At 37.9% G+C, this 27,485-nt stretch overlaps 1 protein-coding gene across 26 annotated transcripts in view; it reads right to left on the minus strand.

Annotated features, from left to right (window-relative positions):
• Positions 1-27,485, minus strand: part of RBFOX1 (RNA binding fox-1 homolog 1) — a 2,470,149-nt gene that overhangs the window by 976,176 nt on the left and 1,466,488 nt on the right. For 19 of the 26 annotated variants that reach the window (XM_038419714.2, XM_038419715.2, XM_038419718.2 and 16 more), the window contains one exon: positions 11,384-11,431. The exons of the other annotated variants lie outside the window; for them this stretch is intronic. In XM_038419714.2, coding sequence (XP_038275642.1) covers positions 11,384-11,431 — 48 coding nt within the window. The remainder of the gene's footprint in view (positions 1-11,383; positions 11,432-27,485) is intronic. 26 annotated transcript variants of the gene reach the window in all.

Here is a 27,485-nt window from a genome sequence, read left to right on the forward strand (position 1 = left end):
AGGTTTGGTTTTTTGCTGCTTAAAATCATGCTCAAAGTTGTGGTATGAGTTTGAGTTCTCCAATGATAGACACAAGTTACTTTTTCATGCAAGCAAGTAAATCGGGGACAGTTTAGATTAGGGGTGGGCAAACTTTTTGGCATGAGGGCCGCATGAGGTTTCTGAAATTGTATGGAGAGCAGATTAGGAAAGGCTGTGCCTCCCCAGCCAGCCAGGCATGGCCCAGCCCCTGCCTCCTATCCAACCCCCCTGCTTCTCGCCCCCTGATGGTGCCCCCAGGACTCCTGCCTCATCCAACCTCCCCTGTTCCCTGACTGCCCCCAGACCCTCCGCCCCATCCAACCCCCCCCTTCCTGACTAACCTACCGGGACCCCTACCCCATCCATCCACCCCTGGACAGCCCGCCCGTAACTGCCGCCCCACCACCCAGTCCAACTTCCCCTCTCCCTCCTGACTGCCCCCCCTGCCCCATCCACCCCCTCTGCTCCCTGTCCCGACTGCCCCTGGAACTCCCGCCCCATGCAACCCCTCCTCTCCTTCCTGACTGCCCCCCCGGGACCCCTGCTCCCATTCAACCCCCGTGTTTCTTGCCCTCTGACCCCCCCGACCCCTATCCACACCCCTTGCCCCGACCAACCCCCCCCGAATTCCCCTGCCCCCTTACCGTGCTGCCTGGAGCACCAGTGCCTGGCGCACAGGGGGCTGCACCAGGATAGGCAGCTGTGCCAAACAGCTCAGAGCACCAGGTCAGGCCACGGCTCAGCAGCTGCGCTGCCCCAGGAGCTCGCTGCTCTGCCGCCCCAAGCATTGCACCGGTGGCGCAGTGAGCTGAGGCTGTGTGGGGGGGAGAACAGCAGGGGAGGGGCTGGGGGCGAGCCTCCTTGGCCAGGAGCTCAGGGGCTGGACAGCATGGTCCCTCGGGCCATAGTTTTCCCACCTCTGCTTTAGTAGAAGTTGGATTGGCCCTGGACCAGAACATATGATTATATGAGGTAGATAGTTATTAATATTCCAGTATGAGAAAAAAAAGTAGCTTCAGATTTAGTTCGTGTGTTTTTAGGATGCAACATTACTTTGAAAAATCCGAACTTATTTCCAATTAACTGAACATAAATAATTAGCCAAAATGTTGTTCATTTTAGCCACTCTCTCCCCTTCTATTTTCAGTGAAATTTATAGCAAGCAAAGAAACATACAAAACACACAATTGTGAGGAGCATGTCTGGTGCTGAGAGAAGACATAAGTTAGGAGTTCTGTGTTTTATTCTCAGATGTACCTATGATTCACACTGTGTGGCCTTGGCTGTCTCCCCTTTCCATGCTTCTATTCCCCCACGTGTAACTTGGTTAATATTATAATTGCATTCCTCACTGGTGTTTACAATTAATGTTTGTAAAGTGCTTTGAGATCCTCTGACAGGAGGCATTAAAAAGTAAAAAATATTGTCATCAATAGGCAGGGAAAGCCATTACTACACATACCACATTCCTCAAGAAGATAATTATGTCACTATGGGGAAATTTTCTAACTAACTGACCTATCACGTTATTGGCCTAATGCACACCATAAAGCCGATTACTCGCATAAACCCTCAGCACTCTGAGCACAAAAGTGTTGAATTTCTGTGTCAAGAGGCATCTCAAAAGTAGTCTCTTTGTGAACCACTTTGCTGCTGGAGGACAGAAAATGAAGTGAAATTTCTTGAGTGACCTTGAACCACTGAGCTAATAACACTTAGCTGCTAGTTAATGGTCAGCATTATGGTGCCTCCAGGGAACACTGGAGAGAATATCATTGCAGATTCCAGCAATGGTGAGTCTATAAAAAAAGAAAGTGGTCTGAATCAAACAAAAATTGAGAAACTAAACCAGGGAACAAAATATATTTGTCAGACTGAAAATGGAACGGAATGCAACTATCTGGCACAGAATATCTTTTTAACATATATTCTACTCAGTTTGCTGTAGGTCTAAATTTTTTCTATTCCAAAACACCATCAAGAAAAGGATAGGGGTTACAATTCTGGGTCACTTTCAACCAGTGCTTAATTTGTAATGAAAGAGGTGCTGGGGCTCAACAATTTTCTTACTTTCATACCTGGCATGGCAAGCCCAGAGTTGCCAGGGCTATGAACCCCCCAGGCTTAGAGGTGCTGCGGCTCAGCCCTGGTACAAATCATGCACTGACTTCAGCCTCATGTGTGATGGAACTGAAAGGTGACATCTTGATAAAATAGCATGGTACCACCGATTATCCGAAATACAATTTTAGAATGAATGGCTACTTTGTACCAATCAATTGCTATATGCCTTTGACCCCAGTGATCAAGTAGGAAAGGAGAGGAGAAAGCATCTTAGGGTATATGTCCATTCTGAAGCTAGGAGGGCGCTTCCCACCTCAGGAAGACAAACACACTTTAGCTTTGCTTGAGCTCACGCATGTTAAAAGTAGTTGTGTGGTCACAGTATCATGGGCAGTGACCTGGATTAGCCACCCAAGTACAATCCCACCCGATCCCCAGGATATGTAATTGGGTGGCTAGCCCAAGTTACTGTCTATGCCACCACAGCCACACTGTTGCTTGGTGTGCTAGCCTCAAGCCAGTGTCTACCTGCCTATCTATGCTATAACCACACCTTCACTTCTCAGTATAGACTTATTTTCAATCTCCTTTAGTATTCTTGTTCCACGTGGGGCACACAAAATTCTCTTTCCTTTCCTGCACTTGAGGCTAAAATACAGATGTGTTAAACTTCTAGTAATATTGTGAGTAAATGGTTGCACTTGGACTATTTCTGAAAGAGGATACAACACTTTTGGCCGGATTCTCAGCTAACATAAACGGGTGAAACACCATTGAAGCCAGACTTCAGGTGAAGTAATGCCAGCTATGTAGCTGTCTCTGTATGTCCAATGTTCTGATCAAGAATAGTGGACAAATATTACATTCCTGTGCCTTTGGCCTCTGACAAAATTTGGTTGTATCAAATGGAGGGGAATTTCAATTTTTTTTTGAAAGATCACGATTCCGATCTGAAAGAAATTTAGTCTTGAGACACAGGTATATTTCATAATACCTAACAAACAGGTGATGTCATCACAGGATAACATACATGGCAATACACCAATCAGTGAAGTTCTTCACATTTGTTATGGCAATCGGAGATAAGTTAGGAAATTTAGTCTCACCAGGGAATATGGGAAGTGGGATGTCACTACCACCTCCACAAGGCTCACAATATTTAACTAACTAACTAACTAACTAACATTTAGTATGTTATGTCCAGGGCTTCATCCCCTTTCTTCTAACCCTTCTACTTGCTATTTCCTTTGACTATAGGCTCAGACTTTTATAATGATTTGTTTTGCCTCCAGCACACTGCGGTGGCAAATGGAAAACAGGTTCATTAGAGAAGAAAATGTAGTAACCTTTGCAAAGAGGAAGACACACAGTATGGTCAGCACCAAGGGCTCAAAAAGCATGAGTCAGAAAACATCTTGAGTTTCGCTTAAAAAATGAGATTTTTACAAAAATATATTTTCGATTCTTATTATTTGGCTTCTGTTGTTTAAGCCTTGGGGGATTATGTTTCCAAACTTCTCTCTGCAACTATGAAGTTAGATAACTTTTTCTTTCCATCAGAGCTGAGATTCTTTCATAGATACATGATTCCAGGAGCAGGGTTTTCAGAAAAGTACCAAATATTGTTAGATTTGGGATAAAACTGGGAGAAAGCAGGCAAGCAGAAAGCAGGTGGAGAAAAAGAGAGTCTCATAAAATAAGCACAAAAAAGATTTATCTAGGTTGCGGGGCATACACAGACCTTTAGCTTTCTGCCTTGCACAGTGAGGAATTTACTATATAGGTTATGCCTTAATCATGGTCCAGATTAAGCAGTCCTGAGATAGAATAACTTCAGCCATTAATCATTCCCAACCCCAAGTTTTTTAATGCAGAGAAATCAGGTTGAATCATATATAAAAGGTTCAATGCAAGTAACCTGGGAAGAAGAGAAAGATCTGCATCACAAAGTAGATTAAGGATTGATGGCTAATTAAACGTACTCTTCCCCCCCCAACACACATTTATAGGCTGAAGGTAAACACTAATCTCACACTTGACAATTGATCCCATCAACTTCAAAAGTTAGAAAACAGGAGTAACTTCACAATGAGGGAACACGAAGGTTGACAATAACTTAATTCAAAAGTCTCCACCTTTGAGCCAAAAATAAGATAGATGGATGGACCAGCAGTAGCCAACTTATCAGCTGTAATTATTCAGCTAAAAAAAACACCTTTAAAACATGATTTTATTGGGTATATTCCAATGCTGCTTAAAGGCCCCAGCTGCATCTGGGACCCCATTGTGCCAAGCACAAAAGAGGGGGTGGGGACTTGTGCCCCAAATAATTTCTAGTCTAAATAGACAAGAGACTAACAGTTACAGACAAATGGCAAACAAGCCATTTGTGAGAAGAACACACACAGTAAATTTCTTCACATAACCCCTTCACCCTCCTCTCTGAAAAGCTGCGATAGCCAACTTCTTGCACTGTCCTTGTTCACCTTCACTGACCTTCCATTGGACCATACACCCTATAAAAACACATCTTAATTCAGTGGAGGGGGGGAAGGGCGGGGAGAGGGTCGCGTGCAAAAAAGTCTGCTAAGGCCTACTCTCTGCCACTTCCATCCCTCAGTGTATGTGGAGGGTGTAGGTCCCCATGCTCATTGCTCAGGTCGGGTGGCAGAAAATATTCATGTTATATATGTTTTTTTTCCCCTAGGCCACTTTATAGGGATGCCTTTTGAAAGGGTATATTTTATTATGCTAGTTAACAACAACGGGTACATTTCTGAAAGTTCAGAGTTCATTCCTAACAACCATCCTAAAATCTATGTACCTATTCAAAGGCTATTACCATCTCTTGAATCTTCAAAATTTAATTAAAACCTCAGTTCCTCAGAAGATGTCTAGCATTTCTGAGTTGGAAATGTCACACCAGTACCCTTATTTCTGATATTTCTGTAAAGAGATACCAAAATGGGTGAGTGTGAGGTGTGCGTGTGTGTGTGTGGGTGGTGGTGGTGGTAAGGGGCACTTAAAATAATTATGAATTTTAATAGGTTAAGTTTGAGCCGAAAAATGGGCAGTTTCATCAGTGATGCATTTTTTTATATAAACTGTTTTGCTCATATATATCAAAATACGCATAAACAGTTCTCTTTTTAAAACTGTCAGGTTTTGTATCATAGTTAATCCTATAACCAGTTTGATTTTCATAACGATTTAAAGGGTATTCTATAACTGACTTTTCAGCAATTTAATATTTCTCCTGATCAAAAGCAATATGAGATTAACATATATCTGTATACTTAGAGTGAAAGACTGAGGGCATTTTGAGCTATTCTTAAAGTGTGGAAATCATAGTCATTGTTAGAGAATTAGGAAAAACCAACTGTGATTCCAATCCTGTAAACACTTAAACATGCTTATCTTTACCCTCGTGAATAGTCCAAATGGCTGAAATGCCCGCATATCCGAATGAAAGTGCAATTCTACTTTTTCCCAGACAAGAGAGTTGTAGATCTTATTGAAATTAAGCTTATAGATATCTAGAGTTATCTTTTGTTATTAACTAGATAAAAGTTCCCATTAATTAGTAATAACATGCTTAATCAGTGGTATTTTTCATTATAAAATAGCAAATAAAAGGATGTTAATAGTGCATGTGCTAATTGCACTGGATTGTCTCTGATGCCCAACACAGATGGAATCAGGATATTTCTTTATATTCCTTCAGGCTTTGTAGACTAGCTCTTGAACACCTACTACATGGTTTCAAGAATTCTATTGAAAAATAAATGTATTGTTTTTATGGAATAAGCCTATGATATATTTATTTAATGATTCCAGTATGGGTTCTCTACGAGTTTGTACCCGGGACTGAAAATACAGATCTCTACCACTTGAGCTAACGGAATGAACTGGTATATAGCAGAATTGGTAATTGGATTAGCCACTAGAGGGGAACATAAAGTATTTTCTACAGCAGTGTTACAATTAGATTGAACTACTTTTTTGTTTGTTCCCCCCCAGCCTCCCCGATGAGCTCAAGTTGATTCCAAAAACTTGGGGAAGATGAATAGAGAGGATAGACAGAGAAGCACAAACAGAAATATAGTTCAATATACTGTATATATTTTGGGATTTCCACTTGCAAAAACTAGGCACAGGTATAATCATACTATAGCTCTAATATAAAAACTTCCTGAGTTGAGAGTTGTACTTGTATCAAACAACTGATAAAAACAGCAGACAATGTCTGTTGATTGCAATCTTGCATGCTTCCTTCATCAAGGACTCTCTTGATATTTGCCACAATGATGTACTCTCAAAACAGTTCTGCAGGTGGGCTGGCTGATTCTCTCGTCCTGTATGCTATCTACAACTGCTCTGTGACAGTCTATCACATTATGAAAAGTGCAGGAACCAAAAGCAGAAAGGCAGGAGACGGCACTAATAAAAAGATCACCCCACATCCCTGCCCAACAGCTCTTATGCAGCTGTAGACAAGGTGAAATCACAGAAGAGCCTTCTGGGAGATGCAGGGGGAGGGCAACATGACAATAATCATATGAACAGAGGGGTGAGGAATGAGTCCCATAACATGAATAAAATCCAGCTCTCCCAATCTTCAACCTTAAGGCACGGTATTCATCCATGTGACATAAGACACCGGACATCTCATCTTCCCATTCCCCCAATCCCCTTCCCCCCCCCCCCGTTAGCTTTTTTCTTTCCTACTGGTCATCAGGAACTTAATCTCAAATATTAACAGACCAGTGTGTATAACAATGTACATCTCTGTGATGAATGGTCATGGTGTGGTGTTTAAAACTTCAGGAGACAAAACTTAAAAATGATTACAGTAATCCCTTTGCAAAGGTGCCACCACAAGGCATACCAGTTAAGCCTCACTGAAGCCCTCACAATAATGGGATTTAAGTGGTGCATAGGCCTCTTGCTGGCCATTTGCACCTGGGCAAACATACCCATACAAATTAAACATCACTTTTTGTTTATTCACAGATAACTCCGTTGTGATGCATCATCTCTGCTTATGATGGGTCAAGACACTACAGTACACTGCAAGACATTGTTTCCAGAAAAAAGTTATTCCCATTATCGAGAAATGATATATCCTTGACGCTAAATTACATACTATTTTACAGAAAAGAATAAAATTTCTACTTGTTGGCCTATCACAAAAGAACTCCTGATGAGACAATGAAAATGTCCATAAAAAAGAAACATGTTGAATAAAATAACACAAAACACCCTACCACTCCTTTATCCCGGTTCATTTGTGGTGGTTTGCTTCCTTTGACGTTTGAAATATATTATTTCCCCACAGTTACAGTTTCTGATGGTCAGAAATGGTTTTGCTGAAACATCCTGATAACACTTGTTCTTGTGACATTTCCAGACCAACTGTGTAGACTCAAGTAGTACAAATATAGTCTCAAACATCTGGATGTTTATCCAAACCAAACCAAAATCAATCATTGACCTAACAGGGAGTAATATTCAGACACGAGTACAAGTAAGGGTTAAGGAAAAAATTATAAGAAAGTTACACATTTCAAATGTATTTGAGTGACAGAAAGTAAGTCCCATACCAACAAGTCTCAATGCAGAAGAATAAATTAATATTATATGATATAATTTGATGAGTCACTGGATAAACACAAGACCTTTAAGAGAAGACTAGAGAGGATGTTAGAAAATTGTACTTGACTGACTGTTGACTTTCTTTCCCAGTGAAACATATTCAACTAATGTCTAACTTCCTCATGGTTAATGTGGGAGTGAGTTACACTGTTTGCCAGAAATGCAATAGAATATAATTTTCTTGGTATTTTCCAGGTATTTAATTGTAGCCATCTAGAATGCGATATAGGACATACAACCTGAATTAAAAGATGGGCTAAGTATACCTTTGTGGCCACAGCATGACACTGTTTTACCACGTAAAATGTAAGTAACAAGAGAAGTAAAGCATATTCAGATAATATATTAATGAGGTTGCAGACTGATTTTTTTTCTGGCTATGGACAGACTACTTTTCCAACATTTGTACTATAAAAATGAACCAACAAGTTTCAGAATTTCTCCATTTTAGGAATTAAAACTCAAGCCAACAGTGTTCAAACCTTGGTGTCTAAAGTTAAGCTCCTGAATCCATATATAAGCCTGAAGCATATACTCAAAGTGCCCCAATAGTCGCATTGATGCACTTGGATGAACTGGGGCCCTAAATATAAGTGGTCTGACTTTTAGAGGTGCTGAGCCCTTGCTGGTTGCACATACTTCATATGAGGCTGCACATGCTGAGACCTCTGAAAGTTAGGTTTCCACATTATAGGTGCCATAATATGGATTTAGCAGTCCACCATTCGTTATCCAGGTTTGAAGATGGTCCAACATTAGTCATATTAATTTTAAAAGGAGAGCTAGACAAATGTGATCTATAAATATTTCAGAGGCTCTGTGAGAGGCAATTATTCTAAAGTTTTATGCAATTCTTTGTGAATACTGTATTTGTTGTAAAATACATTAATTTGAGAAGAAGGCCAATGATTCAGGTTTTTCTTGGGGTTGCGGATATTTGTTGTAAAGCATTTTACTTATTAGAAACTATTCCATTTGATAGCCTATAAGTTCAAGAGCACTGCATAGATGCACATAAAAACCTCTCAGCTTTTATTTCATCTCTGCAAATACAGAGGTTAGTCTTACCCTTTGTCTTCATAGTATAAGTAAAAATTATCTGCCAAGCAGTCACCATATCAGAAACAGCATGACAGGGTCACATTGTGCTCTGAATTGGGTGCTTCTGTCAGTATTTATAGCTGTCCTGCAGAAAATCTCCCATCAAAAATAATTACAAAATACATGTAGGTTTTTCTAAATAATTGGGAAGACTATGTGAAATGTATTAAGATGAAAAAGTTAAGTTTTATGTACCATATAAAACACATGCAAATACATACTATAGGTACAGCTCTACAGAATAAAAAAGTACTCTGATGTGGAAATCTTCAATACAAACATCTAAAACATTTAGTTTGTTTTACTTCTTTCTATGAATTGACAATGGTGTTGAAAATTTGCACTGGAATAGCCTTTAATTTTCCTTCTCTGAAAACTGGATGTAGAGACCATTTAACATCTTCAAGCCAATATGGGGAAGCTAACTAGTATGCCAATGAAGTGTGGTAATGAAGACAGCACAAAAACATGTTCATCCATCTACCTAGCTAAGACAAAGGAGATAAGGGAGATAAGCAAAGGGCAACTACAAAAACAAAGGTCAAGTAGGAAGGAGGAGAAAACTGGCAATCCAATGTAAACTGAAAATATTTTAATCACTATTTACAACAAAAACATACTGTGACATGTGAATGGTGTTTTAGGCAGGCATAAAATTAGTAATGTAGACAAGAAAATCGAAATTAAAAGCCCCAGAATTTATGTATTTTAATTGAAAAACAGCCTCAGACCTTAAAAATAATCAGAATATTAACAGCAACAAGGAAAATGTAAATTTCATGTACAGGAAGAACAAATATTTGTTTAAACTTCTGAACAGCATAGAAGAGACATTCTTCCTTTATATGAACTCTGCTATCCTTTGTTCATAGACAGGATCACTAAATGTAATCAAAAGCTTTTTTGAGTTCTGCTATGGAAAGCCATTCGGAAGCAATCTGGACAATCAATGAAACACTGGTGTATTTACTTAACCTCTAACCATGAGGAGAAGTACAACATAAGATTAGTTCTATTATGTTCAATACTAGCCTGAGTTAAATATTTAATATTCCTTTCTTTAAATAGAAAAAAAATCCTATCCTTGGGTATTACAGGAATTGTATCACCAGAGAAGCTTGATAATTCTGGTCTTCAATCATCTAATACTAATTCCAGCTGTATTTGAATATCTTACATAAATTCCAAACTACATGCCTTTGTTTAGCTGAAAATAGTTTTTCCCCCCTCACTCCATTACTGAGGTTGTCATATTCTTCTCATATATTTCAGCAATGTGAATGAGTTTTATGATGACTTATACTGCTGCACTACTTCCAATACTACCTTACGCCATAAGCAAAAAGAATGTTGGCTAACAGTCCTATATAAGACTTGGGAAATAATGTATCAGTTAAAAACTAATTTCTGAACAAACCCGTAACCGAGGCAGACTCTTAAAAACCTGGTACCCACAAAAAGAGTTAAATATTTATTTTTGAGGAGCTGTTGACACATATTGTCTCCAACACCAATGTTCAGAAAGAATGTTTTTTGGAAGGTGCAAAGAAGATTAACATTATTATCTGCATTCCTTCATTTCATAGCATTATTAAAGTAATACTAAAAGAATAAAGAGTTGCAGTTTCAACATGCAGTTTTGACAGGGTCATGCTAGTAACATTAGAACAAGACCTTTCTTCATTTCTCTTTCCAGGTTGGAAAAGACCAGTGCTCAGCTTAAACATTTCTTCAGAAAAAAAAAGACCTTGGTTAATGAAGTCCTCAACTATCTGGTAGAAGGCACTCATTTAATATCAGTATTATGTTTTAACAAAGCAGGATCTCTCCTGACATTACATATTACTCAGTTTTTAAGTTAACAAATTACAATTACTACTCCTAAATCTTTTAAGGACTTGAGGTTTAGATGAAGAAGAAAACTGAAAAAAAAGATATGCATAGCTTTATGTACTTTCTTGGACAATCACAACTGGAAAAGATATTTTCAGAGTTAACTCTATTCCTCATCATCAATTTAGCAGAGAAAGAATGCATTGCCAGGCCAAGCATTGATAGAGGTATTGATAAAAGATTCTGAAAAGTAATCATCACCTGGATTTTTTGAGAATACCGTACTTATTGCAACATACTAAAGTTTACTGCAGAGAATTTATGTGATGGTGTTGTTAATAAACACTCACTAACAAGCACGATGGAAAGCAAACTTGCAATAGAGATGGCTTTTACATGGTTTATATTATATGGAGAGCTGCAATTCCCTTCAGAACAAATAGTTAAATCAATTTCTAAGTTGAGTACACTCCGTAGTCAAAATAGTGTACACATAATCTATATTTTCAAGGCCTAAATATATTTTCCAACATTTTTTCACATAAAAGCTCATTTAAAGCTAAAAATGCACCTCAATTAGAAACCTCAAATTTAGACAGTTTGATTTAACTTAAAATTATACTATACTAATAACAATGATTTGATAGCCTTTAAACATATTTTTTCATCAAGTGGATTAACACAAATTACATTAAAAATAATCACTTACTTTTCTGTCTTCTGTTTCTATACAGGAACCGCACTCTGCTTTAGTATCCTGAGAAGACAGGTAGATGAGGAAGGGGAGGACAACAAAAATAAAAACACTGGTCAGAAAAAGAACCACTTTCACAGAGCACATACACCATGGTTATTGAAAACTCAGAAGAAAGAAAGGGTACCAAAGTCCTGAAAGTGGTTTCTCAACCTATTACCTTTTATTACACTAAGCTTTCTTTTGGGTTTTTTTAGTACATACAGTATCTTTAAAGTTACGGTGTTAACTTGTAAGGGCCTTAAGTAAGCTTAATAAAGCTTTATTACAAGCAGATATCCCTTAAGCTCAAAGATAGGATTCAAAGATCATAAAACACAAATCTGCTCCAATACAATGAGATCAGTGCAGAAAATGAAACTCTAACTGCTTTCAGTTTGTAGGATAGGTTTTCTTTTTGCTGTTTATGTTCTGAGGAAATATAGTTGTTTTTTAAATAACAACATTAAAATTTACTACTAAAGGCCAAATTAACCTCTAGCATAAGTGGAACCAACACAACTGAAGGCAATAAATGTTGTTTGATGAGAACAGTAAGGAATCTGCCCTTAAAATTTTGACACTATTACTCTGATATCTAGTGTTGCAAAATTTAGCTCTCTCCTTTTTATATTAGGTGGTTACTTTATATCTTCAAGATACTCCATATTTGGAACTCACTGTGCTATGGACCCTTGCCTTACTATACTTGAGTATATTCAAATCTATTGATTTTCAGAGACGCTAGCCTTCCATCGACTTCAGTTGGAGGGTTAGATGCTCCACACACCTGAAAATCAGATCCCAAGTTTATGAACGTCCTATTTCTTCATGCATGCAAATTAAGACTCTGATTCCATTTAAGATCCTTCTCTCTGGCCTGTGATTGTAGTAGTTTAGCCTTGTTTATGCACAGATAGTACACCTACTTGGAATCTCACATCCATTTTCAGTTTAACTATGCAGTTCTGCATTTTTACTGTTTGCTAATTCTAAATATCAGGCTTAAGCTTTAACCACACAAGATATGCACAGATAATTCACTGCATATGTAAATCATATTCTTAATTTTATTATTTCTTCATGTTATCTTTACTATTTGCAAACAAGCTATATAAGAAGTTTGTAGTCAACTAAAATAAAGGGAGGATTAAAAGTGCAAAATTTTGTTTGCTTTCCAAACTCACTTGTACTCTAGTTGGGTGTGTGGGGCTCTTGTCTTCATTTAATTACTGCAACATTAATGGCTGGTTGTGAAAAGTGTTGTTTGAAGCAGAGAAGGCTCAGGTAAGGGAACTTCCTGCAGGCCCTGACTTACTTTTCCTTCTGCTTGTTCAATCTAGCTAGTTACCTCGATGTCAGATTCCCTCTAATATACAACTATAACACTTCACAGAGCTGCAGTGCCTTCTCTGTTGAAGGAAAGTTGTCGTGATAGCTTAGAACATCTAAGTAATTTACATAACTATTTCTTGTACACATAAATGTAAGGGGAATAGTACCATCCCCTATATTTTCTTGCACATGTAATTTTCTGACACAAGGGTAAAAATATCTCTAAAAATTGATTAATTCAACAACATTAAAATATAAAAAAAGATTTTCTTTTTGTTTTTTAAACTTGTTATTGTTGGTGTTTTAGTTGGTTATCCATTTTCTTCAAACAGTACTTTCAGTATGAGAAAATCAAAGACTATCCTTCCTCTGATTGTCTAGGCTATTAGCTGAAGCTACTTAGCTACAAAATCCCACATGACAGGTTCTAGGCTGCTGCCGGATAGTATTTTCCACAAAATTCCCCTTCCAACAAACTTGCAGAGAGTTATGAAATAAAGCAAACCATGGTCAAATTAAACTGAGAGATCTCGTTTGGACAGGCACAGTGCAAATTTTCCAATGCACCTCAAACCCCAGCTCTTTAAACCTTAGCTCCCATAGCAGATAAACAAAACCAGAAAAACTCCAATGATTTTTTCCATGGGAAAAGGGGGGGAGGAAGGAAGAGACATAATTGTTTGTTTTTTCAAAAAGTTTCCTGCAAGATTATTTGGTTTTTCAATCAAAAAATAAATAAAAAAAGTTTTTGAAGATTTTTCAGTAAAAATATACTGGTAAAAGGTGTTCGTTTTCAAAAGCAAGCTTGTTTTCTTGAAAACAATTTTTTTTTAAAACAAACAAACAGAAAATTAATTCTGCTAATGCACCTCAATCCATACCTTTAATGTTTCTTACTAATCCCATCCTGAACATTTGTCTTGCAGAGATCATGTTATACTCAAGCATTTTTTTTCCAACATTGACTTATTTCAACAATTCTCTTCCCAATTTATAGGAAGAAAAGCACTATCTACTGGCAGACTTTCCTCAATTTGCCTTTAGCAGAATCCACTTCAGCTTATTCTTCTGCAGTTTGCAAGCTGGGAGAATTAGGAGAACAAAAAAAACAACAACAACTCACCACTTCTTCTAATGTGATACTAGCGCAGACTTCATTAGTTAATGCTTTTCACCTGTTATCTATGTCCAAGGTCATATTTTGGAGATAATGAAATGCTCTTTAACATATTTACTGGTTAATTAAAGTTGAATATCATTTCATATTACCAAGGACCAAAGTGCCTCTATCTCACATGCTGACCCAAATTAATTAAGTGCAGAATAAAGTGGCTCACCTTAGAATCAAGATACACGTATTTCAAACAAGCATGATGCCAAATATTTTTTTGTAAAGACCTCACAATCCTTTATTCCTCTACACCAGGGTTCTTAACCTTTTTCTTTCTGATGTCCCCACAACAGGCTATAAAAACTCCACGGCCCACCTGTGCCATAACACCAGTTTTTCTGCATATAAAAGCATTGGTGCTGGCCTAAAGTGATTTCCATCATATACTGGATTTACAGTTTGGTTCAATGGCTTTTAGCATCTCCACTATACAAATTTTTCCAGCACCCCTGTATAAAAGCCAGAGCTAGTGTTAGGGGTAGCAAGCAGGGCAATTGCCAAAGGCCCCATGCCACAGGTGACCTGCAAAGGTAAGTTGCTCAGGCTCAGGCTCAGGCTCAGGCCCAGGCCCTAGCCGGTGGGACTTTGACTTTCTACTCTGGGCTCCAGGGAGTCTAATGCTGGTACTGCTTGGTGGACCCCCTGAAACCTTCTCATGGCAACTGAGGGGACCTCAGACCCCTGGTGGGAACTGCTGCTTTACACTGTCCCATATGCTCTTGTGCTTTGTTATTTTGCCATTAGCCTTTCCCATGAAAAGCTTCCATTTTAACACCAGAATTCATAAACATCCATTAGTTAGACAAGTCAGTATAGAAAACTATAATACTACTTCACCTGCACAAAACAGAACACATCTTTCCTCTCTCTACTTGCATATAGGAATATTTTGTGTGCCTCAGTCAGCCCCTTCCTAGGAGATGGTGCAGTTAAACACAAACCAGCCCAGCTGGGGAGGATTTGGGGCATCTCAGCTGCAGGAATCAGCAGCTAGTAGAAAAATGAGACCAAAAAGTTACTGCTCCCAGAGATAGGGAGGCAATGTTGTCCAGTGGATAAGGAATAAGAGCTAGTATCTCAGTTTTATCTATCTGCATTATCACTGGCCTACTGTGTGATAATAACACATTTAATCTCACAGTGCTTTGTGGGAAAGAAGGGTAATGATACTCACCACAGCTCAGACCCCCTTTGTAAAGCAAGTTGAGGGCTGTATAGGTGAAGTTCCAGTGTTACTAGAAGCAGTGGCCAACAGTAGTTACTTGTATTCACTTATCTTTGAATTGCCAAAAGAGGCAGATCAGGGTGAGGACATTTTCCTGCAGAAACCAGGACTTGCAGCAGAGCCAGTCTCTGGGCAACTGAATTAGCACAGCTGGAGTTTAGTAAAAACTCTCTGATTGCTTAGAAGAGTCATCAGACTGGCTCTTAAACCTAGCAGCAGTTCAGCAGCTACTCAAGCATTTGCCCCATGGCTGTGATAGCTCCTGTCTTGGCTCATTCCAAATAACCCAGTCCTAAGCCATGGTTCTGTTTCCTGATTTCTATTCAGACCCTTGCTTCCAGCATTTGGCTCCTGTGCTAACCACTAAGGCTGACCACCCACAGTGAGGTCATTGATGGCTCCATTATAGCTTCAGGAGCAGAGATCTTAACTGAGAATGGTGCTCAAGGACTGGAGCAACTAGAGAAACCCTTTATTATTTTATGGTTTCTGTTAATCTAGGGTTTTTATACTTTAAAATGTTTGCCTGAATCATTTTTGGCACCTTTACCCCAGCCACCATGGCAGGTGGCACCCCAGAAGGCAGTAACAGCCACTTTCAATTCTACTCTGCTAAAAATTCTGCCTTCCTATAAATAATTTTTCTGCACTGCTGGGTGAATTCCTGTAAGAAGACATTTCCTTACTACAGGAAAGAATGAATTTTAAAGGAGAAAAGATTAAAGAATATATGAGTCACAAAATTTACATTTTTTATATCACTAAAAGGAAGTAGTGGTATATAGGGACAATCTATGATAGGATGTAATTAAGGGTCTGATTAGACCTATAATTTACCACTTAGTAGCTGGATGGCAATATTTAAAAACAACAACTAGTAAGAGCTCCTGTACTCTTGGAAAACAAGGGGAAAATGCTGGATTCCTGTACAAGGGTATAGTTTGTATATGTTACAGATTCATTCATGGTGCACAGTAGAAGCAAGTGAAAAGTTTTAAAAAAAGGCATTTTTTGTTTATTGCCTGCTGAGGACCATGCTAGTGACACAGAGAAAGCCATTTGGCACAAGCACCACAACTGCCATCTTTCCAAGATTATTCAATTTACTCTTGTCACAATTAATTTACTAAACCTGTACTGGTTTGTTTTTGTGTGTTTGTTTTAGATGATACCAACTCAGACCAACACTTAAGGACCCTGAGGGAATTGCTCATTTTCTGAATAACGTTGGATTCAAATTGGAAAAATTTCACTTTTACAGAAACAAATTGTTATTGGTATTGTGCCTTGTATCTCTGATGTCTTCTGGTGGTCGATGACCTGGCCTTTTCAAAACTAAGCAGTCAACTACTGGTAAGTGAGCTCAGACAGCAGCTATGCCTGCTGAAGTATCAAGAGTTTTCATGTTGGATCTGTGCATGCATATCTGCACGTTCAACTGCCCAAAGGGGAAAAAAACACTTTCCGAGACAACTACTATCATAATTCTCTAGACAAGTTGTACCTGGCTAGTTTAAAAAAAGGTTGTATGTTTGAATTTAAACTATTTATAAATATGCTTTCTACTTCCTACACATACCTGTTCTAAAAAAACAGAGTCATGGTAGCTACTGTTGAACCTATGCTGTCAAAGTGAGTCTCTTGTAAAAGGGAGGGTAGAGAATAAAGACTTTGGAGGGGGCATTCTCCACTGGGTGATATATTTAAAAATGCTGGGTGGTATTTTCCACAATCAACAAGATAACAAAACTGATCTTCGTGTGTGTGTGTGTGTGTGTGTGTATGGGTCAAATATCTCTAATGGAAGAGTCCTTTAAAATTCAGTAGGGATTAAACCAATAGGAGTGACTCTAAAATCTTATAGGTTTTCTCAGAAAATGAAATGCTTTCTATAAAATTGGTAAGACAACCAATAGAATTTAAAAGAAAATTATATTCCTAGTATAGAATTGCTCTCTTAAATTCTATGGGTCTTTTTTATGCAAGTGATTTAGCAATAGCTGGAGTTGATCTCCCCGAGCCCCCCATCATACACTTCAATCTGAATGCACATTGTTCCATTCTATCTCCAGTGTCAAAGCATAACAAGTACTTAGCCAGTTACTTGCAATATGTTTTGAAAGTCTTTGCATGTGAAAGGAGCACTATAAAAACCCAACTACTGTCTTGTTCATGGTGTTGTAAAACTCCAACCAGGAATCAGATAAACCAATTTTTTTGCAATTTATCAAGAGCTGCACATAGGACAACATATACCTCCTGAAAGTTTTAGTAGTACTTGAATACAGATGCTACAAACACTTACACACAATACCTAACTTGACTACACAAGACAGTGAAGAATAGAGGGGGACACAATGCTCATTTTAATCATCTGAACAATTTTGTACTTGCTTAGGATAAGTAATTCCAAAACCAATTCAAGTACTTTTTCCCCTGCCCCTTTTTTGATTTTGCTAGTTTTGATGATTCATGTTTTTCAGAGGATTTATAGTTTAAAATACAGGTCACTTGGGAGACATCTACTGTCTTGATTTTTATCTTAGTATTTTATATTAACATACTTGCCCGCCCCTTCTCTAAGGCCCTTCCCTGTTCACTCCATCCCCCTTCCCTCCATCGCTTGCTCTTCTCCACCCTCACTTACTTGCTTATTTTCACTGGGCTGGGAAGGGTGCCTTTTTGACCAGACACCTGGCAACCCTATAAATACAGACGCAAAAGAAAGGTCCTGGTGATGGAAAAGAAGAACATCCAATGACAGCATAAGTCTCTCTCATGTTTTAACTTTGGGTTAATGAAAAGACTCTAAACAACTTATTTTATTTTTAATTTTATTTTTATTGATGCACAATAAGAATAACTAGAATGGACTGACCCAAATAATAAATTATCACACTTAGAACATTAAAAATATATGTAGATATTGTCCAATAGGTTTTGGTTTTGGTTTTTTTCCTGCTTCTTCACACTGTCTGGCCAATGTGCCTCAACACTTTACCGGAAGTACCAGCTTCAAGTAGGACAGTATGTTACTAGTAATGTACCTGGTGCATGGGGGGGGGGGGGGAAGTGTTTGAAAGTAAAAAATAGGAAGTTAATTTTTGGGTCAGATCCTCCAATTCCTCTTTGCACTGAGTAGTTCTTTGAGTTCTACTTTTAGTTACATTGAGTTCCACTTTTCTCCATGTATCATCCTATAAAAGAAAATGGAGCAAAGTGTGTAAAAGTGGCAAAATTAAGCCTTTTAGGAGCATGTCCAATGTACATGGAGCTGCACAAATGTAGAGGGAGACAGTCCCTGCAGGGCCGGATTTAGGGGCAGGCAACCACCTGGAGTGCTGGACTTGGGGGGTGCCCTGGCTCGGGGTGGTGTTTGCAACAAAAGGGACAACAGAATGTTTAAAGTAAAATGTTTCAGGTATTCTGTATATGGATTCACTTTTCACTAACCTCCTAGAATGTCTGGACCTTTGTAGAATCTCATGGAACCTTCCAGACTTTCTGAGAACTACATTTTCTTTGCAACCCCTTGTCCTACAATGTTGTCAGCCATGCCCTCACAGTTATATGAGAGGTAGGGAGTTGCCAGTCAGTAAGTGAAATATAAGAACAAAGTGAAGTGAGAGCCTAGCTTCTGTTTTATTGTGTAATTGTGAAAGTGTACTTATGTTTTAAGACTTGAAGTGTAAGTAGCATCTAATAAAAGACACAGAGGAAACAATTTGTATATTTGTTTATATTTGGCATGAATAAATACAGATTTACAGATCCTAGCATGAAAATTTATCATCTTGTATGACAGGGAGAAATCATGCTTGCAAATTGTGCATCAAAGTCATAAAATAATCACAAATGCAATAAAAATAAGGTATTCAAAAGTTTACCAAATGGAGGGGGTGGTGCTGAAGATGTTCCTCTACTGGGGTGCCATTTGGTCTAGGGCTGACCCTGGGTCCCTACCAAAGAGCCTATAATATAGATGAGTGTGAGAAGGAAGTGCATTCTCTATGGCTACTCAATCTCTCATCTGTTACACACATAATCGACACTAACTGATGTTTTTAACAGTCACAGGAAGACCTTTCCACTAGAAACTGCACTTAGAACAAACTCATCAAGAGTCTACTAATCAGCCAAAATAACTGCTGGCCACTGCTGACCTGCTGTAGATTTGAATCCCCAACACAGAAGTGCAAAACCTAGTTATCTCATTAGCACCCCCTGAGTCCTTCCTTTCTTCAGTAGGAGGAGGAGATACAATGGTGAGCAGTAGTAGGCCCTTGTAGGGAGACAATAAGCCTGACATATTCCCCATATATATATATAATAAATGGGGATGGAAGAATTTAAAGCTGATCAAAGTTAAAGTTTAGGCTGCAAAATGCAAAGAAACATACATTACATGAACCATGAAATGAAACATAAAATCACAGAAATGTAGGACTGGAAGGGACTTCAATAGGCCATATACTTCAGTCCTCTGCACTAAGGCAGGACTAAGTATTATTTAGGTCATTCCTGACAGGTGTTTGTCCAACTTGGTCTTACAAAACTCCAGTGACAGAGATTGCACAATCTCCTTAGGCAATTTGTTCCAGTGTTTAAATACCCTTACAATTAGGAAGGTTTTCCCAATGTCTAACCTAAATCTCCCTGGCTGCAATTTAAGCCTATTACTTCTTGTCCTGCCCTCACTAGCTAAGGAGAACAATTTATCACCCTGTTCTTTATAAGAGCCTTTTATATACATGAAGACTTATCCAGTATCCCCTCAGTCTTCTCTTCTTACAGATTAAACAAACTCTTTTTTCACTCTTTCATAACATGGGTTATGCTTTCTAGACTTTTATTCATTTTTGTTTTCTCTTCGGGACTTTCTCCAGTTTGTTCACATCTTTCCCAAAGTGTACTGCCCAGAACTGGATACAGTGCTCCAGCTGACGCCTTATCAGTGCGGAACAGAGGAGAAGAATTGCTTCCCAGGTCTTGCTTAAAACACTCCTGCTAATATATCCTAGAAATCCTCCTCCTCCTTGTACTTCAAGGATGGGCTTCCAGAATACTGGACTCTTGTGGAATAACATGACAGTGTGATGATGGGGGTGTTGAATCTACCAGACTCAAAAGCCTGATGTTTGTATTTAGTTCAGGAGATGCACACCTCTCCAGCCATCTGCCAAATCCTTCCCCACAAGTAATAGCACTCTTGCTCTCTTCTTGTTTATGAAATATATTTTTAAGGAGTCACTAAATAAAACCAATATAAAATGGAAAAAAAAGCCAGAATAACCAGATCTGATTCAAGAGCAAACAGTGTAACCCCCAAACAAGCCATCTTGAGAAACACAAAGGGTCATTTCAAATTAATAAAAAAAAATAGCAAATACATGGCATATACAAGAAACCAAGCAGCCAGCTTCAAAATGGTCAAGGATATGCCTGCTGAAATATGTTGGTCTTATGCTGGGTCCTAAAATCAACCAAAAGAGGGCTGCAGTAAACCTCCTTTAATCAGAAAGTCCTTCTTATGACTTGGCTGTGACTTAACCTAGTGATGAAACTACTTGCTGAGACCTAGAATATTGAGGATTTTCTATACCAAGGCCTAAATTACAGAAACAAAAATAGCTTAGACAGGGTGACGAATGAATGGGATGCTGTTAGCAATGGTGATGAGGCTTCCCAGACATCCCCAAAATTTATATATGGCTAAGATTCAGAGGAACCAACTGACGCAAGTGGAATTTTGCCTTTGACCTGAGGCTCTATATTTACATAAAGGGTACACAAATTTATCAAGCAAAAAAAACCCCACATTGTCAATCATGGTTTATTGTAAGTTTATTGTACTACACACAACAGAAAGCACATTTTTGTCCCTTTTGCAAGTTCAAGCAAAAGGACAAATTCTACCAGTGCAGGGTTGTGTGTGACATTTCATATGCTGCTTTGAACCATCTGCCGAGCCAGAAGATTCCTGAGACAAACCTGAGCAAGCTAGCCAGCAGGTTCCCCAAATATGGTCTCCAAGCCAGGCAATGTTTATCACTCTTTTTATTAAGTTATCAGGACCAGCTGCATACCTGAAGTCCTTATGTTGTGTGAGAGAGTATGGCATCTCTCCTTTATAAACTAAATGCACACAATTTATGCCTCTCTGCACCAGCATAAAGGGAATCTGGCCCACAGTGACTAATGTTAAATTGCTTAGTGCTGATGATATACAACAAATAATTAAAATGCTCCTAATACCAGCATTGTTCAGTTATTAAGCCTTGCCTTCATCTACAAGGCAAGATATTTGGTATACCTCCTATTATCCTTTTCTTTCTCTGTAAAGAAATAAAAGACCAAACAATATGAAACAAGCCCACTGCTATAAACCTGATGCTGGAAGAGGAGAATGAGAGACAGTCATCTTGTTCAATATCTTTGAAAAGCAATATGTCAAATCATCAGGCTCTTAGTTGGTGGAAAGGTCAATGTACTGGACTTAGAACATTGTTGCTGTAAATTCCAATCACATAATGGGACTCTTCCTCATATTCTCTAATTCTTCAGTAAATTTCAATAACATTGGGAAGTTATATTAAACAATAACATCTTTCAAAATCAGCTAGCTTCAGATTTCTAGTAACTATGTTAAAATATTATTTGTACTGTAATATATTGGCAAAAGTGATGTCATTCATTAGAAAATACCTAAAATGTCTATATTTACCACATGATAAAATAAAATTGCTTATGCAATGCTGTTGTATTCTTTTGGTCATTGTGTTTTTATTTGCTTATTTCAGCAAAAATACAAGCTCTCCCCCTATCAAAAAACAAACACCCCCAAATCCCAAAACATAACACCTCTCTTTCCTATCCATTTCAATTAAAAATTTCCTTTTTAGGGCATACTTGAGTTAAATTATACTTATATATAAATATCTAAAAAATATCCATGGCTGCAGTTATAGACTTGAAATTTCATTCATTAACCTAACAAAGCAACAGGATAAATATATGGATACAATTGCAGTGTGTGTTGATCCCTAATAGCAATATGAATTGATTTACTATTTGCATTTTTTGTAATAATAGACTATTTTAGGATTTTCTATAATTCCCATCACCACCGTATGTAAGCACTTAAACATAGGCTTAGTAAATATGCAAAAGTTGTTTGTATTAGATCTGGTGGTTCCTTCTGGCCTTAAACTCTATAAGTCTGACTTAATTTTTACTTATATGAAAAAAAATACAATAAGGAAAAATAACTTAATTCAGACTACCACCATGAGCTGTATCCAAGAAAGAAAAGGCAATACTTATGTAAGTGTAAATGTTTTGCCGCATATTTGTTAAACTTTCCATGGCTCTTTACTGCAATATCAAGAATGGTCAGCAGGTGGAAGCAAATAACTTTGCAAAATCTAGTTAAACTTTCCAATAGAAAACCAGATTTTTCATTGGACTAACTTCTGTTGAAGCAAGAGAGACACTTCTGAGCTTGAAATTGGGCCAATAGAAGATATTTCCTCACCCACATTGTCTAATATCCTGGGACTGACACAGCTACAACAATGTATACAGATTTTTCATGTCTTCTATACATATAAAATGTTTCAGCATCCTTTTAGCAAAAGCCCAGTTACTGGGTGTTTCCCTTGATAAAATATATTGGCTTGACATTTCAATGTAAATAATGCAGATTTTAAAAAATTACTTTAAGATTTGAATTAAAAAATGATAAATGGCAATAGATGCATATTATTGAAATGCACACAAAGATAGTGCAATAGTAGATAAAAAGTATGTAGTTATGTAATATGAGAACAAGACAATCCAATTTTATTTGATTGACTTTCTAAAGATACCTCTGAAGATCATAATTGTCGTAGTATAAGATGGGGCAAAAGATGATCTCTCATAATGAAGGCCCAAACCATTTCAGCCAAATTAGGCCAAAACCAGCAACTTAATTTCCACCCAGAAATTGAGTCATAGCAGTTCTATTTATTTATTTCTATCTCTAATATAAAAATGGAGCTCCCTCACACTTTAACTGCCTATGCCATGATTTAAAAGAGTTATCTAATTAGCATCTGAACCCACCATCTTAGCACAACCGCAACAAAAATCCCCTCCACCACAACTCAATAAAATAAAATAAAATAAAATCCTCAGTAAGCCATTCACTCATCTAAAGCCCAAACAAACAGCTGCATCCTAAAGGGTAACAAAAAACAGGGCTAGTTTGGACCAGTATAGTAAATACATTCCAAATCTGAGGACACCTCATGGAAGATCCACTACCACCTGTCATCTTCTCTTTATCTCCAGGGGGCTTCATAGTTCAAAGGTGTCTGCTGATCAAGAGTGTGGTAATCTGGCCTAGAGAGAGAGAGAGAGACGTGGCCTCTGAGCTAAGCAGGACCACTTTCTGTATGAAGTACTATTTAACAAGTGGAGACACACATTCTGTGCTAGTCAATGCTTCCAAAAGGTTTTACAGACAGTGTACTCCCATTAGAACAGTATATTCTCTAGGTGACAAGAGCATAGATAACAGATTGGAAACCCGCATCTGAAAAAAGCAGCTATGCCCTTTTTGCCAAGCATAGACAACATTACGCTGTTTTGCCAGAATTCAGGGCTGCTCAACAGAAAATGCCCCCCCCAGAAGAATGTTAGTTTGAGAACTTTTTCCAATCTCAGCTGTGATATTAAGAGGTGAGAGGCAGTCTCTCAAGTTGCCAGGTCATAAACCATTTGGGACTTTTTATTGGAGTTTGTTTGAAACTAATAGGCAACTAGCATAGATCATGGTGCATTGGCATAACATATTCTGCATGAAGTACTGTTTAATAAGCGTGCTGACACACACTGCACTAATTCCAGCTTCTGGACATACTCTTACATGAGCACATTATTACACTAATAGGATTGAGGTAACAAAAGCATGGATAACTTTATCAAGGTCCATATCTGAAAGCCTCTTCTCATAAGGTGAAGATAGAAAAAAGTGTTGTTGCTACAGCTGCTGCCAGAGCATCCAAAGTAGTACAAAGCCTAATGAGAGCCTCAAATTTCAAACTTATGTAACAAAGACAAGCCATACTCCCTTTTCAGTCAGAAGCTCAGATTGCTTTCCTCATCTACCAATATTATATCTTCCCCCTGGATTATGATGCAATCACTTATCTCTCTTCTACACCCCAATAATCATTCAGCATTGCACCAGGTCATTCAACAATATAGGCCAGGTTGCACAAAAGGAATACTTACACTATATGCTACCAATATAATGAGGACATTGCAACCCATATCCCCTTTCCCAAACCCTCCCAGTGGCCTCACATACTAGTCAAATAGGAAGGGTGACAAATTAAAGGCAGATGGGTAATCTACACTCTCACACCTTTCACTAATAAAGTAGTTAAGACAATCAAACAGAGTCTGTCCACCCCTTCTAAGAGCCACAGATCCAAAACAAATGGCATGGGCAGATTATCTTCTCCTACTTCTAGAAGTAGATCAGTGTCTAATGCTACCAGGACAGTTTATCTTCCCTAATCTGAATGACTGCATTCAATGAAAATTGAGGATTTCAAATTCCACGTATATATTCTCAGTAGCAGCATGTAGATATGACGATAATGCATGCCTTAGAAAACAGATACTGTCAGAATTGCTACTCCAAAAGTTTCCTGACTACCTCTCCCCACCACTCCACCACCCCAAAAATATTTAGCCTAAGCAAGATTGTTGAAGTGTGAAGAGAAATTTCCTTGAGCGCTGCCAAAAGCTGGCACCTTCCTGCAAAAAGGCAGCAAGGGCAATTTCAACCAACAACAGAACCAGTGTACATTAGAATGCAGAATTATGATGAATGGTCAGCTTTTACAATGCATTTCCTGTCTCTCTGTGTGTGTTTGATGCACACTTATTTCTGCATTCACATGTTTTTTTCAAGGACTATGAATGACTAGATTGTGGCACAATAAATATTATTTCTGTATCTTACTTTTACCAGTTTTAGTTTTTATCTCCTAGATGTGCATTTTTTAAAAAGCAGAGCACTAGAGAATCACAACATATACAATGCAACACACTGGGCAGAAACCTTTGAAAACGGATGATAAGTTCTGGGATTCTTCCCAAAGTGTCAGCTCTGGGCCCTAAATAGAGTGCTTCATCTTTTATACTAACTTCTGGTTATTAGGTGCCTGATAAATGTAAAGGCCCCACTGACTGCCTCCACTGCTGTTCATGTCTTTCCCAAGTAGCAGCTGCCTGAAATAGACAAAATTCTCCTCACAATGTACTGAGTACAGAAGTAAACATTCCCAGAGTGCTGTGTTAGTTTCATTGTGCTGCTGCTTGGGAGACAGGAGGAAGAACAGAGACACAGGAGACATCTTCAGACCTAGAAACACAGCACAGCACTGTTGAATTTTGATTTACTTTTAAAAGACTACAGTCATAACATCTAGAAGCATTTTTTTAAGGAAAGCTTTATTTTGAAGAAATTAATGGCATATGATACCAGCTCACCAGGGAGAAAGCACATTTCTCTATCCCTTGAAAAGTAGTTGCAGATTTCTCAGCTGTGAAGCACTTAAGGTACATCAGAGCAAGGATCCTTCCTGCACAATCTCCGAAATGCAGAGGAATTTTTCCACTCTCTTCCCACTTTACAAGGCATGCCCTTGCCTCAGGCTCTGTGCACCTTATAAAGTTTTTGCTATGCAGTGAAGTTAGCCAAACATTCATAGTGAATCAAATCTTAGCTGCACACTTAAGATACCTAACTAAAATAGGCTCAGTACATAGTTTTCAAAGGCTAATAACTTGGTTAAATCAAAACCAATTTTTGACAAACACAAATGGCACTGCTCCTCAATAAGGGCTATTATTTCTTTTTTAGCTATAATTATACTGATTAATTCCATTTTTAGTCCCCAGCCAGTATAGCTGTGAATTCCTCAAAAACTTTGCTAGAATTAATTTATAACATGGAAAATAATATATTTTTTCTACTATCCTATCACTTTAAAGAAGCGAACTTTGTTCTAACTTCCCAAAAAATTCACCTTTTGGCAGAGACCAATTTCAGAACATATGAGCCTAAAAGGTGTATGTGTCAGAATGTTTGCTACTGAATATGAGTTTAGAAAAGGAAAAGATATGATTATGCAACCTTGACTTCAGCAATCGTTCCCACTGCCACTATAATTTAACCAAGGATATGCATATACATAGAATTCTGACAGGTATGAACCCTAGCTACCCATTTATCATTCACAATAACTATAATAGAGCAAGTGAATGACAGAGGGCAAACAATGATTAAAATGTATAATACAGTATTTCTTAACCAAGAGAACAATGTATGAATTTAATATATATATATATGGTGTACATACAATATGTTAGTTCGGTGAGCTGAATACCAAGAGTTTGATTACTAATAAGAATTTTTTGCTTCATCATTGCAAAAACTTAACAGGGACACTTCCAATTAATTGTTGAATTTAATTAGCATTATTACACACAAATACTAAAAGATATTATAAGAATCACTGTTTTAAAGTAAATATGTAGAAACACATCCCCCCTTACTTAAATAACCAATGTTTATTTGATGGATACATCCTCTGTCAACAATGAGATGAAAAAAAAAATTCTATAACTACTGTGCCTCAGAAAAAGAGCTCCTCCACTGCCAAGGAACCAGGTTCTGCTTTTATCTACATAAGGGCGCAGAATTCCAATCAAGCTGTCTTAACAGCTGTATACTCATAAAACTTCTATTCCTTTGGGAATTTAAAGCTAAGGACAAACTTACATTCTCTACTGAAATGTAAAGTATAACTTAAAAGAACACAAACATTCCAAACAATTTTCGAAGTGTGCTCCCATTATATTCCACCTTGAAATAAAGAACCCAAGCCATTGCTGTTTTGTTGTGATATGCCAAAAGTTATCAGTTGTTACAAAGAACCAATACCACACACATAGTAAATTAATCTCTAGTACATTCCAATGAAACTGTTTGCTAGAGCTGTCATACTCACTTAATGGGCTGTGTTTGAAACTTAAACTACAAATTCTTGGTTTTAGTAGTCACAGATTTTTTTATTTCCTGTTCAGCCTGAAACAATGGAGAGTTTGGTATTTTTAACCATGTATTTTTCATTAGGCAGAGACATATGTAGAATATAGAAAAGGAGTCCTTGTGGCACCTTAGAGACTAACAAATTTATTTGAGTATAAGCTTTCGTGAGCTACAGCTCACTTCATCAGAAAGCTTATGCTCAAACAAATTTGTTATTCTTTAAGGTGCCACAAGT

The sequence above is a fragment of the Dermochelys coriacea genome, chromosome 10, assembly GCF_009764565.3.
Source record: "Dermochelys coriacea isolate rDerCor1 chromosome 10, rDerCor1.pri.v4, whole genome shotgun sequence".
NCBI lineage: Eukaryota > Metazoa > Chordata > Testudines > Dermochelyidae > Dermochelys > Dermochelys coriacea.